The following is a 14331-nucleotide window of genomic DNA, read 5'->3' as shown; positions in this document are numbered from 1 at the left end:
ATGTTCACTAGTAAAAAACTCGATGTCTCTCATTTTAGAATTTTTGGAAGTCCCATATATTTTCATGTGACGAAAGAGAAAATAAGCAAATTGGGTGCATCTGAGAAGAAAGGAATCTTTGTGGGCTATAGTGAAAATTCTAAGGGATATAGAATTTATGTGGCTGGTCAAAAGGAAGTTGAGATAAGTCAAGATGTCATCTTCGACGAAAATATGGCCCTCAGGAAGATCAACAACCTTCCTATCCTAAGGAAGGACAAAGAAGCTGACACCGAAAATCAGGGTGCAAAAGAAGACGAAAAGATGCTCGATGTTGATGAACCTATGGATCATATTGATCCTCCTCCTCCAAAAGGAGACCCTTCATGGTTTAGGGAGAGTCTCGAACATGTCAAGAGACACATTGCATCAAGGGGGACTTTCCGTGAAAGCAAGAAGCCGAACAGGTATCAAGGATATTTGACCGCCATGAGCATTATCATTCAAAATGAGCCTTCATCATTCGAAGAAGTCGTGAAGCATCAAGTATGGAAGAATGTTATGAATGAAGAATACGAATCAATTATGAAGAATGATCTCTGGGATGTGGTCCCTAGACCCCAGGACAAATCGGTTGTCACCTCTAAGTGGCTCTACAAAATCAAGCATGGAGCTGATGGAAGTGCAAAAAAGTTCAAGGCTTGCTTTGTTGTTCGAGGCTTCTCTCAAAAGGAAGGTGTAGATTACGATGAGATATTTGCACTTGTTTCCTGATACACCACCATCCGCTCGATCATAGCCCTTGCTACCTCGCAAGGATGAAACCTAACATCAGATGGATGTCAAGGCCACTTTCTTGCATGGTTCAATCAAAGAGGGAGTCTATGTGAAACAACTCGAGGGGTTTGAGGTTCATGATCGGGAATCTCATGTATGCAGGTTGAAGAAAGCTCTTTATGGATTGAAGCAAGCACCTTGGGGTTGGTATGAGAGGATCGATAGCTATCTGATGAATCTGGGATTTTGTGAAGATATTGGAAAGATTCGGAATGGTAGACTACAAGCCTGTGACTACTCCGATGGAACTTAACTTTAAGAAGTTATGCGGTAGTGCTACCGGACCTGAATTGGGAAATGCTTCTGAGTATCGTCAACTCATAGGAGCACTGGTGTTCTTGGTGAACCCCCGTCTGGATATATGTTTTGCAGTTAACACGTTGAGCCAATATATGGTTGAGCCTCATCATATACATTGGATTGGTGCCAAGAATCTTCTAAGATATCTTCGAGGCACAATCACTCATCGACTGAGATACACTGCGGAGATGTGAGGCTACATGGTTACTCTGATGTTGATTGGGCTGGTAGTGTGGTGGATCACAAGAGCACTTCTGGATGTTGTTTTTCTTTGGGTTCTGCTTCGATATCCTGAATGAGCAAGAAGCAGAAATCGGTTGCCTTGAGCACTGCCGAGGCCGAATACATTGCTGCTAATATGGCCTCCTGTGAAACTGTCTGGTTGAGGAAGCTCTTCAATGAGTTGTTTGGACATGTGTTGGATACCACCGTGATCCTTTGCAACAACCAGAGTGGTATTCATTTATCAGAGAATCCTGTGTTTCATGATCGCTCCAAGCATATAGATATCAGGTACCACTTTATCCAGGACATGGTACAATAAGGAGCAATAAGGCTCCATCACATTGGGACTGATGAGCAGATCGTTGATATTCTGACGAAGCCCCGAGGAAGGTCAAGTTCTTGGCCTTCCGAGAACGACTTGGAGTCGTGGAGAGACCCTCTTATGAGGGTCCTGTATGAGATGGACATTGAGCTCTAGGAGCTCCGGGGGGCTTGGGGTACTTCTTGGAGCAATGAGCAACCATAAGGTGAGTGGTTCAACCTTCCCCTAGTTGTTCGCTGTGTACAGGGTGAGTGGTTCAGCCTTCCCCTGCGATACCCCTTGGCGACATGTAGACAGGATGAGTGGTCCATCCTTCTCCTGTTGAGACATCCTACCCATGCAGTCTGGGATTCACGGGAAGTACCTCTCGTCTGGCCAATGAGTAGGGAAATGAGGATAGGGACAATAGTACTACCGATGGACGCATCGTGTACTACCGTACTCCCCATGCTAGGATGACCGATATTGATCTGGAATCAATTGGAATTGACTTCGGGTCAGTAAGAGTGGTATGAAACACTCTCTTTTGATTAGAACTAACTTCGGGTTAGTAAGAGTGATATGACACACTCTCCTTTGACTAGGACTGACTTGAGGTCAGTAGAGAATGGTATGATATACTTTCGATTACTTTTCCTTCTTCATAGTTCAGCAGAGTAGAGCAATGCATTGATGGCAGAGATAGTACAGATTGGCAGATGGATTAGCAAATGGAGTTCTCCCTAGTTGAGAGGAAGTGTTAAAATTGGCAACTAGGGCCAAACTCCACATGGGTCGTCTTATTTATGACAACTGATATTTTTCTTGGATTCCTCTCTCCGAGAGGTGTAGGATTGATCTAAATATCATCTGATTCCGACATGTACAAATGAAGTTATGAATTTATTTTGATTATGGACGAATTGTCAAGGTTGGCTAACAGACTTATGTAGGCTCAAAAGCCCAACAGTCACATCCATTCATCCTCAACATTTGCTATAAATTCATGATGCCTAAACCTCATTTGGACATCACTCATTCATTCACATCTCTCTCTCCCCTCATCTGATTGGGTACGCATTTTCTGGGCAGCTTTCTCTCTCACACGTGCGAAGGAAAGGAGGATGATTTTCTGTTTTAGGCATTGACCAATTTGACCAAATTTCGGAGGTTGTTTTCTTGGGCTGTGTTGACCTTCCTTGACTGCAGATTTGGGTGAGGAATTTCTGTCCTAGCAGGCCGCAGATCTGGGCACAAAAACCGAGGCAATCTGACCTCTGTTTTGACTAGCGTTGACTATACTAGGGTTGGCCGCAGGGTTGACTTTCGTTGACCAGTTTTCACTGGACTTTTTCGGACTATTTTGCGCTGATTAGACTTGCTATTGGAGGCCGAAGTTGACTGGATTTGACCAAGATGAATTAAGGAAGAACTCTGCCCTGTTGACCGGCGTTGACTTTTCTGGTTACCGCACTTTTGCTGTTGTCATAAATTATTAGATTTGTAAATTGTATTATTCTCTGCTAAACTATTGAAGAATATAAGAAGAATTGATCAAGGGTTTGTCCCTAACTGGTGCCACATCTTTTGTCCTCTTGTCTTGGCTTGTCATCTACTGTTTATGTTTATGTTCTATCTACATTTTACTATCATGTTGATGTGATTGCTAAACTAGATATTGATATTGGGCTAATAAAGAAATTGAAGTAAAATTGCTCTAAAGCATAGAACATACCATTGTTGCCTAAAATTAACATGGTATCAAAGCTGAGGTTAAGACAAAGCCTAAGCAAGAGTGAAAGAGCAATCACCAAAGACAGTTGGACAAGGAAAAAAGGCTCAATGGGTTCCTCATCCCACTTCCTGACTGAAGGCAAGCACTGTGAAAAATCTGATTATCATGGATGGAAGATGTCTCTTGATTTGACTTTGGAAGAACAAGAAGTGTTGGATTACGTGAAGGGTAAAATCCTTGAGCCTCCTTCAAATGCATCGGCTGCTGCGAAGACCAAGTACAATAGGGTTGAAGTCAAAGCAAAGAAGATTATCAGAGATTCCATTGACAAGCGTTTGGTGGCCTACATCTCCGAATTGAAGACCTCCAAGGAGATCTACAACAGGTTGATCAGCGTGTTCAAGGTTAGTAATGCTATTCAAATTTTATTTTTTAAAAATAAGTTGAAGGATACTAGGAAGGGCAAGGACGAAGATATTCAATCCTACTTCTTAAGGATCACTGAGATCAAGAATGATCTAATTTCAATTCAAGAGGTCATTCTTGACAGGGAACTTACTCTCACCACCCTTGGAGGACTCCCACCTGAGTGGTATGTATTTAAAACCATTATACTCAACAATGATCGAATTCCAGGGTTTGAAGAATTGATGTCGAGATGCATTCAAGAAGAAACAAGAATGGTGGAGCAAGAAATGCCTTCTAATAGAAGCAACCCCACTGCATTCTTCGCTCATGCCAAAAGGAGAAATAATGCAGGGTCTAAAGGTCATTTCAATGGAAAGCCTGGATCCAAGGGAGGGAGGAAAGGCAAGTGCTTTGTTTGCAATAAGTTTGGCCACTATGAAAGGGAGTGTCCAAATAGAAGGGACACATCCCATGATGATGATCACAATCATTCCAGGGTCAACTTCAACAACAACGATCTAAGGAATGGCAGGTCCAATCGCAAGGGAAAAAGGAATGCGGGACATCAAGGAAATGGTCGACCCTCCAAGAAAGCAAGGAACTCCAAGTATGAAGAATCAAATGTTGTTAACAATAAGCAAAAGGAGTACTATCTTATATCGGCCCTCTCCACTACCTCTCCACCGGACACTTTGGGGAATTGGCTAATTGATAGTGGTGCCTCAAGGCACTTCACCGGATACAAGGAAGCTCTCTCTAATCTGATAGAAAAGGAGACAAACTTGGAGATCATCCTTGGAGACAATGCCACCTATCCCGTGAAGGGAGTAGGGAATGTTACCCTTCAATTGAATCAAGGTAACACTATTCATTTACAAGAAGTACTATATGTACCTGATCTCAAGAAGAACCTAGTGTCCATTTCGGCAATGGAAGACAAAGGATTCAAGGTGGCATTCATCGATGAAAAGGTACGTGTTTGGAAAAGAAATTTAAAGATGCTTTTACTCTTGGGATATAGAATTTATGTGCCTGGTCAAAGGGAAGTTGAGATAAGTCATGATGTCACCTTCGACGAAGATATAGCCTTTAGCAAGATCAACAACCTTCCTATCCCAAGGAAGGACAAAGAAGCTAACACCAAAAAACAGGGTGCAAAAGAAGATGAAACGATGTTGGATGTTGATGAACCTATGGATCCTATTGATCCTCCTCCTCAAGAGCCCTCCTCCTCCAAGAGGAGACCCTCATGGCTTAGAACGACTCCCGAAGATGCCGCGAGACATATTGCACCAAGGGGGACTTCCCGTAAAAAGAAGAAGCCGAACAGGTATCAAGGATACTTGACCATCATGAGCACTATCATTCAAAATAAGCCTTCATCATTTGAAGAAGTCGTGAAGCAACAAGTATAGAAGGATGCTATGAATGAAGAATACGAGTCAATTATGAAGAATGATCTCTGGGATGTGGTCCCTAGACCGCAGGACAAATCGGTTGTCACCTCTAAGTGGTTCTACAAAATCAAGCATGGAGCTGATGGAAGTGCAGAAAAGTTCAAGGCTCGCTTTGTTGCTCGAGGTTTCTCTCAAAAGGAAGGAGTAGATTATAATGAGATATTTGCACCTGTTGCCCGATACACCACCATTCGCTCGATCATAACCCTTGCTGCCTCGCAAAGATGGAACCTACATCAGATGGATGTCAAGGCCGCTTTCTTGCATGGTTTGATCAAAGAGAAAGTCTATGTGGAACAACCCGAGGGGTTTGAGGTTCATGACCGGGAATCTCATGTATGCAGGTTGAAGAAAGCTCTCTATGGTTTGAAGCAAGCACCCCGGGCTTGGTATGAGAGGATTGATAGCTATCTGATGAAGCTGAGATTCACTAGAAATGAAGTTGATCTGAATCTTTACTTTAAGGTTGAAAATGATAAACCTCTCATTCTGGTACTTTATGTGGACGACCTCTTTCTGACAGGTGCAGACCCTCTCATTCACAAATGTAAGAGCGAATTGGCTTCTGAATTTGAAATGAAGGACCTAGGATCGATGAACTATTTCCTAGGATTGGAGGTCTGACAAAAGCTAGGTGAAATTTTCCTATCTCAAGGAAAATATGTTGTTAAGATATTGGAAAGATTTGGAATGGTAGACTGCAAGCCTGTGACTACTCCAATGGAACTTAACTTTAAGAAGTTATGTGGTAGTGTTGCCGGACCTGAATTGGGAAATGCTTCTGAGTATCATCAACTCATAGGAGCATTGATGTTATTGGTGAACTCCCATCTGGATATATGTTTTGCAGTTAATATCTTGAGCCAATATATGGTTGAGCCTCATCATATACATTGGATTGGTGCCAAGAATCTTCTGAGATATCTTCGGGGCACAATCACTCATGGACTGAGATATACTGCCGGAGATGTGAGGCTGCATGGTTATTCTGATGTTGATTGGATTGGCAGTATGGTGGATCGCAAGAGCACTTCTGGATGTTGTTTTTCTTTGCGTTCTGCTTTGATATCTTGGATGAGCAAGAAGCAGAAATCGGTTGCCTTGAGCACCGCTGAGGCCGAATACATAGCAGCTAGTATGGCTTCCTGTGAAGTTGTCTGGTTAAGGAAGCTCTTCACTGAGTTGTTTGTTTTGTCTTCTAATTTTAATTAGGTTATTAAAATGAACTTCATGGTAATGTTAAATTCTTAAAGTAAAAGTGATATTCTCCTTTATTTTTCATTTTCATCTTTATACTTAAATTTTTAACATTACCATGAAATGACTCAGGATGTTTGAGAATGGTTTCGCCCTCATTGGATTTCATATGGAGAAAGTAGAATTTTAGATCTCACTCAAAATCCAGCAGACTTATCTGTTTTTCAGGATTTCAGGATTGGGGGGATTGCGATGTTTCCATTGGATTTTATCGTGTACTAGGGTATGGAACTTGTATTTAATCAAGAGAACCAAGCCCTCTATGCAGGGGAGACTCCCAATAATCAAGAGCATGCAGGGTACTAGGGTATGAAACTTGTATTTAATCAAAATCACTAAGGTCATTCAACTATGTAGGAGAAGACTCCCAATCAAGCACGAGACAAGAAATTAGAAATTTTTCGTGGCTGATTTTGGATATTTCTATTTTCGTTATGTGATCATTCATGAGTAAATGTGATGTAAATTTAGAGACTTATAGTTTATGCATTGACAATTGAAAATTTTATCATAATGTAATAAATTAGAATGTATCATATATACTTTATGATTGCACATATTTCTTAAATGTCCTAATCTATATATATATATATATTTTGGAAACGGGGAAACACGAATATATATATATATATATATATATATATTCGTGTTTCCCCGTTTCCAAAATTTGGGGGGGTCACGTTTCATACCCGTGCCCGTTTCGGAAACTCGTACCCGTTTCCCCATTTCGTGCAACTTAGGTAGGCTCAGAAGCCCAACAGTCACGTCCATTCATCCTCAACAGTTGCTATAAATTCATGATGCTTGAGCCTCATTTGGACATCACTCATTCGCTCACATGTCTCTCTCTCCTCATCTGATTGGGTATGCATTTTCTGGGCAGTTTTCTCTCTCACACGTGCGAAGGAAAGGAGGATGATTTTCTGTTTTAGGCGTTGACCACTTTGACTGAATTTCAGAGGTTGTTTTCTTGGGCTGCACTGACCAGTGTTGACCTTCCTTGACTGCAGATTTGGGTGAGGAATTTCTGTCCTAGAAGGCCGCAAATCTAGGCACAAAAACCGAGGCAATCTGACCTCTGTTTTGAACAGTGTTGACTATACTAGGGCTGGTCGCAGGGTTGACATTCGTTGACTAGTTTTGACTGGACATTTTCGGACTATTTTGGGCTGATTAGACTTGCTGTTGGAGGCCGAAGTTGACTAGGTTTGACTAAGCTGAATTAAGGAAGAATTCTGCCATGTTGACGAACGTTGACTTTTCTGGTTAGGGCTCTTTTGCTGCTATCATAAATTATCAGATTTGTAAATTGTACTCTGTCTCTCTACTGAATTATTGAAGAATATAAGAAGAATTGATCAAGGGTTTCCCCACATTGGGGTTTGTCCCTCGCTGGTGCCACATCTTGTGTCCTCTTGTCTTGGTTTGTCTTCTACTTTTTATGTTTATGTTCTATCTGCATTTTACTATCATGTTGATGTGATTGCTAAACTGGATATTGATATTGGGCTAATAAAGAAATTGAATTAAAATTGTTCTAAAGCACAGAACATACCATTGTTGCCTAAAATTAATAGTTACTCAACGTAGCAATCAGCATAACAACCTCCTAAGTAAAGGTGCCATACTAGCACTCTAACCAAGGTCCAACACCCACTCAAACTGAGCCATCCATAAGTCCATGAAGCAACACCAAGAAGCTAGAAAACATGGTGCCCTCCTCGCAAGGTGAAAACACTTTTGAAGTAACGCCAAAAAGATAATAATTGAGGCTAGCAAGGTATCAACAATTTCTCTTTCATTTAAATGCTTAAAGTTGAGACAAATTGTTTCCAAACATTTTAGTCAATTGGGTCTAGCTTGGGTGCTTAGGGAGGAGAAATCTTATCCTCCCTTGCCAGATTCAAACACTTGTGACATGTTTCACTCTTTGTGGACCAATTGTTTCTGAGGTTGTGAGCCACAAGGAATATCTTACTCTTGCTTATGGGTTGGAGAGTGGAGCACTTAGTTAGATATAGAATTAAACCAAAAAAAAAAACACACTTGCACCACTTTTGACAGTTTTCCTCTAATTATGAAAGTCTAAAGCATACCACATTTGTGCACTAAGGGAACTCTTAAGCATGCCACATTTCACTGTTTTGCTCTAAGGGACTATATATATTCAAAGCTTTAATATCGGATTATAATTCTTTTGCAAAATATTGAGTGGAAGCAAAAGACAAGTCAGAATATTAGGGTTTGGAAGACTCATGGGATTCCATGAACTTAGAGCCTCTAGCTTATTTTGTATACGAGGGTTGGGGTTACATATCTGAAAAAAAAAATAGATTTAGTGTATGGTGTGGATATAAAACTTGGGAGAAGATGAATTCAAAGACTTAAAGTCATTCCGTACGAATTGTTTTTTATTGTTATGATTTACTTCTATTTCATACATTCATATTCAAACTATTAAGAAAGTTTAATGTGTCTGTTTCATGATACATTAGATAAAACGAGTTATTTGAATTTCTCTATTCATTTTGTCTCTGTGACTCACACTTATGTTTTCCTTACATTCGAGTCATACCAAGACACGAACATGGCCCTAGCCTAAGTTTTATGATATGAGAAGTAGATCTAACAAGACACTGCAATGATTCTGACAATGTGTATGATATATAAACGATGTCCATGTCCCATCTCTTATTTTAAAAAATTAAACATTTGACATTTCATAAATTTGTGGGCACGTAAATTGAATGCAGAGCAAAATTTTGACCATCATGAATTTTGAATATGACAGGCAATGATGAAGGTCAAAGTCCTGAACTATAGGGGAGACATGGATTACGAAGTCATAACTACTTTGTGATCATTATTTCACCCATAATTTGTAAATAATTTTCATTTTCCTGACCAATGGAACGAACCCTAATCCTCACCTGCTGGTTCGTAAATTCATTCAAGACTATTTCCTCTACTGGCAAAACATGAAATCTCAAGTAGGTATTCAATCACCTCCATTTCAAACACAAGAGAAACATCATAATTGAGATGGGAGGACTTACCAGGCGACCATATATAGCAATGGGCAGATTACAGCGCACGCAGAAATGGACTCTTGCTCCTAGTTGCCGGCTGGACCTTCTGCCCACAAATTTGACCACGCTAGCGTTTGAGCATGTACCGCCCAGCGCTTTTGCTACGGGTAGATCTGCGAGCACGAGATAATCCGGACACGAGACCCTCACATTTTCAGAGGAGGCAGCCGGTTTCGAACCCTGGGCCTCCGAGCTCGAGGGTTTACTCAGACGGATTTGAAGCATCCCTGCTTTCAGTCAATTAACCTGACAGAGTACTCTGTGGTGGATAAAACTGAAAGAATTCTTCCGGCTGCCTGTTAGAATGCATTCATTTGGGAAGATAATGAAACAATTCCAGAAAAAGTGGTAGCGGTGGTTGGATTCAATTGTTCAGAATATGCAGAGAAGGTACTCTCAGACAAAAGATAGCGTGAGCTCCATAGATGGTCAACTGCAATTTGTTTTCTTATCTCAATGTTTTGAAATCCTACCTGCTTTTTCGTTTTGTAGCAAATTTAATATTAACTAAAAACAAAATAGAGATGATATAGAATCCACCAACAACCCGACAGGTCCGTTTGACAGGTTGATGTCTTCGATGTTGGTCATTTCAAAATAGTCAACTTAATGGCAATAAATGCCTAAGATCTGTTGTACCATGTTTCATGCACAAAAACGGGCAATAGTTATACATGGTGATTCGTGAAGGTCAACGGTTTATTGACTTAAGTTTGATTTTTATGGTATAACTTTAAGTTACATGATTGAAAAAGTTGAGGAGAAAAAGGAAAAAATATGTTGTTGTTTTTCTTTCTTTTTTTTTCCAGAAAAGTGTTGGGCAATAGTTATACAGGGTGATTTGTGAAGTTCAACGGTTGTTTATTGACTTGAAGTTTGATTTTTATGATATAACTTTAAGATAAATGATTGAAAAAGTTTAAGTTTTGTTGTTTTTTTTTTCTTTCTTTTTCTTTTTTTTCCAGAAAAGTGTTTGATATGGTTTTTCGGTATAAGTTTTGGTATAGAATAGAGGAAATCGAGGTTCCTAAATATTTGAGCGCAATTGTGCACAGGATGTATGAAAAGGTGAAAGTCAAAATTAGAACTTCAATAGGCATTTCTTAAAGTTTTAGAAGCGATATTGGAGTCAAGCAAGGTTGCCCACTATCTCCTACTCTTTTTGGTTTATATATAGACAAGCTTGAGGAGTGGTTAAATTCGCAATGGTTTAGATATAGACAAGCTTGAGAAGTGGTTAAATTCGCAAGGGGGTGATGGTATCTATTTGGGCAAGTTTGTTATAAGGCTTCTTTTGTATGCAGGTGACTTTATTCTGATTGTTAAACCTATTCTTGGTTTGCAAGAGCACTTACTATCCGTTGAGCATTTTTGAAGAAGGGTGGGGATGCAAGTCAATATTAGCAAAACTAAAGTAGCGGTTTTCTCTAAAAAAGAAAACATAACTAGCGTAAATTCTACTTTGAAGGTAGCATTCTAGAAGAAGTTGTGGATTACAAATACCTCGGAATTGACTTCAACAAAAATCTAAGTTGGGATGACTGTAGAAAGAAAAGAACTTTGGGGGGTTGGAAAGTATTTTATGCTTTTCAAAAAAGGTGTAGAGAGGCAGAGTTATGGGACTGGAAAACCAATCAAACTCTTTTTAGGCTTCTAGTGATTCTAGTGATTCTCTATGGTTGTGAACTGTGGACCAACAGTACATCCGACATGTAGTGAAAACAAATTGAGAAAATTCAGAAGTGTTTAATTACAAACAAATTCAAAATTAAAAGTGTAGTTCCTTATGCTATCTTGTTAAGTGAAATAGGGGTTGCTTTTATTGAAGCAATTGTTATGGTGTGAGTCATAAGGTATTTAAAAAAAAAATGAGCAAATGGAAGAGGGTAGAAATAATAATTGTTATATTGGATTTAGGTTCTTTAGTGTATTTGTGTTAAGTTGGTAACACACAATTAAAATGATAATAGAAATATTGAGATGATGAAAGTTGGTTGAGATATAATTTACCACTTATTTTACCAATGAAAGATTTAAAATCATTATGAAGAAATATTGATTTTCTAGAATGGACAATTTCTACTATCACGAAACAATAGGTACACATTACTTTTGTCTCATTTTGCCCCATCTCCATGGAGTCCCATAGTTTGTCTATACATATCAAATAGGCCCTAGTGCCATATGCACATTTTTCTTAGCAATGAGAAATGAGATCTTCTTGTCACCTACAATATAAGATGTGGCAGTTATTCAAAGGATGGTTCTTATATTGCCAGCAATGGAAACTTTTATAATTCTACATCATCTAATGGACCCGCAATGCATGGAGCTTTTGTATGAACTCTCTAGTATGGTATTCACCTAATGTTTTACACTACCAACAAAATAATTTGTCACTTCAAAGGTAAGTGGAACATATTTCCACTCATAAGTAAAGACACCCTTATTGTTTACAATTATGCATAGGCAACACTGATGGGCATCATTTAGAAATCATTTACCTAGGTTTTATATTTTCATCATTATTTAATAGTAAACCAAAAAACATAGCACGTAACCCCAAAAAAAAAGTAAAAATGTAGTATTCAAAAAAAATCTAGCCCATAACCCATTTTTTTTATCCAAATTAAATACTTTGAAAAATCCTTACCACAAATCAAATAGTGTTTTTATTGGAGTTGGGATTGAAAAACATTTAATTCATTAGAAATATAATTAATATTATAATAATAATTTTTACAATTTAATTAAAATCAAATGTAAAAATAGAGTATCTCATTACAAACATTTTTCCTTCCAATTTTTACGCAATACAATAAAATATTAAGTGATAGAAAAAAATTATATTCTGCCATAAAAACATGTGAGTAAACCCGTGTTGTTCCATTTGAATTGCAAGGTTTCACCAATGTTAGTGCCCTCCCCATTAAATGAACAACATGAGTACCCTGATGGCTTGTCCTTCACCTTCGCTTCCCCACTATGACATCATAAGACATGGTTGACTTGGTCCTTTTGTGGCTTGTCCTTCACTTTCGCTTCCCCACTCTAACATCCCTCTACAGATCTCGCAAGTCTAGTACTCTGCCGATAATCCATGGACACAAAGTTTCTGATTTTTTCCCTTTATGATGATGCTTGTGCTCATGATTCACGTTATTACTTTTCTCCACATGTCTCAAAATCGAGACCCTCACAACATCTTTTTATTTACCTCTCATTCTTGTTTTTCTCCTTATGCAAAGACTTAAATTATGATGGGATGTCACTAATGGAAATTATATTATTTACCTAAGTATCAAATATTTTTAAAGATTTTAATTTTGAATGATTTTTTTTCAAAGTTTAAGAATAAAAATTTCATTACACTTATTTAAAAATCATGCATGAATATAACAACAATATCTAGAAATAATGACAAAATATATGAGACACTTATCCATATTGAAATATTTATTTTTGCAATATTAAATATCATAAATTGGAGTATGCCGTAAAACTGCTTCTGCTTGGCTAAGAGCTCGTCTTCCTCGGATGTAAGGAAACAGGTTAACGGCCCAAGACCCAGAGGCATCTGGCAGGAGTGAAAGCCTGCTCCCTTACGGACCACCAGCGGGTTATTACAGGTGGCGTGGTTTTCCTTGATAACGGTGATGAGTCAAACCGACATTCGCGGATAGCAGTCAGAGATGGCTATCCTCATTGTTGGTTTGACACCTGAGTTTGATAGGTTTTGCCACCTTCGGAAAAAAAAAAAAAAAAAACAACAACAACAACAACAACATTGTTTTATCAACATTTAATGGAATCATTGATTTTTTCAATAATGCCAATGTGTAAGCTCATTATGTTGTTGGTACATACAACAACCATTGAACTTTCTAAATGTCATACTTATTCATGTGTCTTGTAGAGTCTGAGTATTTTTGGCTTGTGGAAAAAAAAAAAAAAAATTGTTGAGGATCCCACCACAAATTGAAAATATTAAAAGAAAAAGATTATTTATATTTTTCAAATTTTAATTTATGGTGTAATCATGGTGGTTATCTAGAGTTTTGATATCACTTTGATGGCTAGACAATAAAACCATACAATAATATCATAGATAAAATGGTTACTCTACAAACCAAATTAACTTAATTAATTATTTGAAAATAAATCATTAAATAAACTCAAAATTATTAATAACTATGTTAATACATGTTTATATTTTTTAATAGGGCTTTTAGAATTATCAAGTGGATGGTAGGGATTTAAACTCCATAGAATAAGGAAGAATATTATTATTAGTAGTATGCACAAATAAAAAGTTAAGATTTGCCTCCAAAATAGCTATGCTCTTTTTTCTTTTCAATTAAATTGATTAATTAAAGAAAATGTCATATTGAGAAGTATTATGGTTTTTTGGGACATATAGTATTGATAAGTCGTGGTATTGTAACAAAGTCTATTTGCAAACATGGTAAAGTGGGGGTAAATCTTCATGTATCTTATTACATATTTTTTTAAATGTATAATATTTTTAATTGTCATTTAAAATTAATTTATAATTTGGTAGTTTTATAATCAGTGGTTTAATAGTTACAAGTTTTTATTTTCTTTAAAATTTAGTAGGTATTTTTTTTGAAATTGTTAATTTTGAATATATAATCTAAAAAAAGAGAATTTTCAGACACTAAGTCTATTTATACATTTAAAATGCATTTTAAATAAATAATATTCAATATTTTTCTTAAAAAT

At 37.8% G+C, this 14331-nt stretch overlaps 1 protein-coding gene across 2 annotated transcripts in view; it reads right to left on the bottom strand.

The window, feature by feature from the left end:
* LOC149182905 (uncharacterized) overlaps positions 1-10130 on the bottom strand; it is a 103642-nt gene extending 93512 nt beyond the window's left edge. The window contains exon 1 of one of the 2 annotated variants that reach the window (XM_089416996.1): positions 9556-10130. In XM_089416996.1, coding sequence (XP_089273122.1) covers positions 9556-9813 — 258 coding nt within the window. In that variant the 5' untranslated portion in view covers positions 9814-10130. The remainder of the gene's footprint in view (positions 1-9555) is intronic. The other variant, XM_089416997.1, reaches the window with a different exon arrangement.
* Between the last annotated feature and the right edge of the window lie 4201 nt (positions 10131-14331).

The sequence above is a fragment of the Pinus tabuliformis genome, chromosome 3_2 (genome assembly GCF_031772625.1).
Source record: "Pinus tabuliformis cultivar Carrire ecotype Pingquan chromosome 3_2, CPIR1, whole genome shotgun sequence".
In the NCBI taxonomy this organism is placed as follows: Eukaryota; Viridiplantae; Streptophyta; class Pinopsida; order Pinales; family Pinaceae; genus Pinus; species Pinus tabuliformis.
Note: the sequence above shows the minus strand (reverse complement) of the source record. Positions and strands in the feature narration are given on the sequence as shown.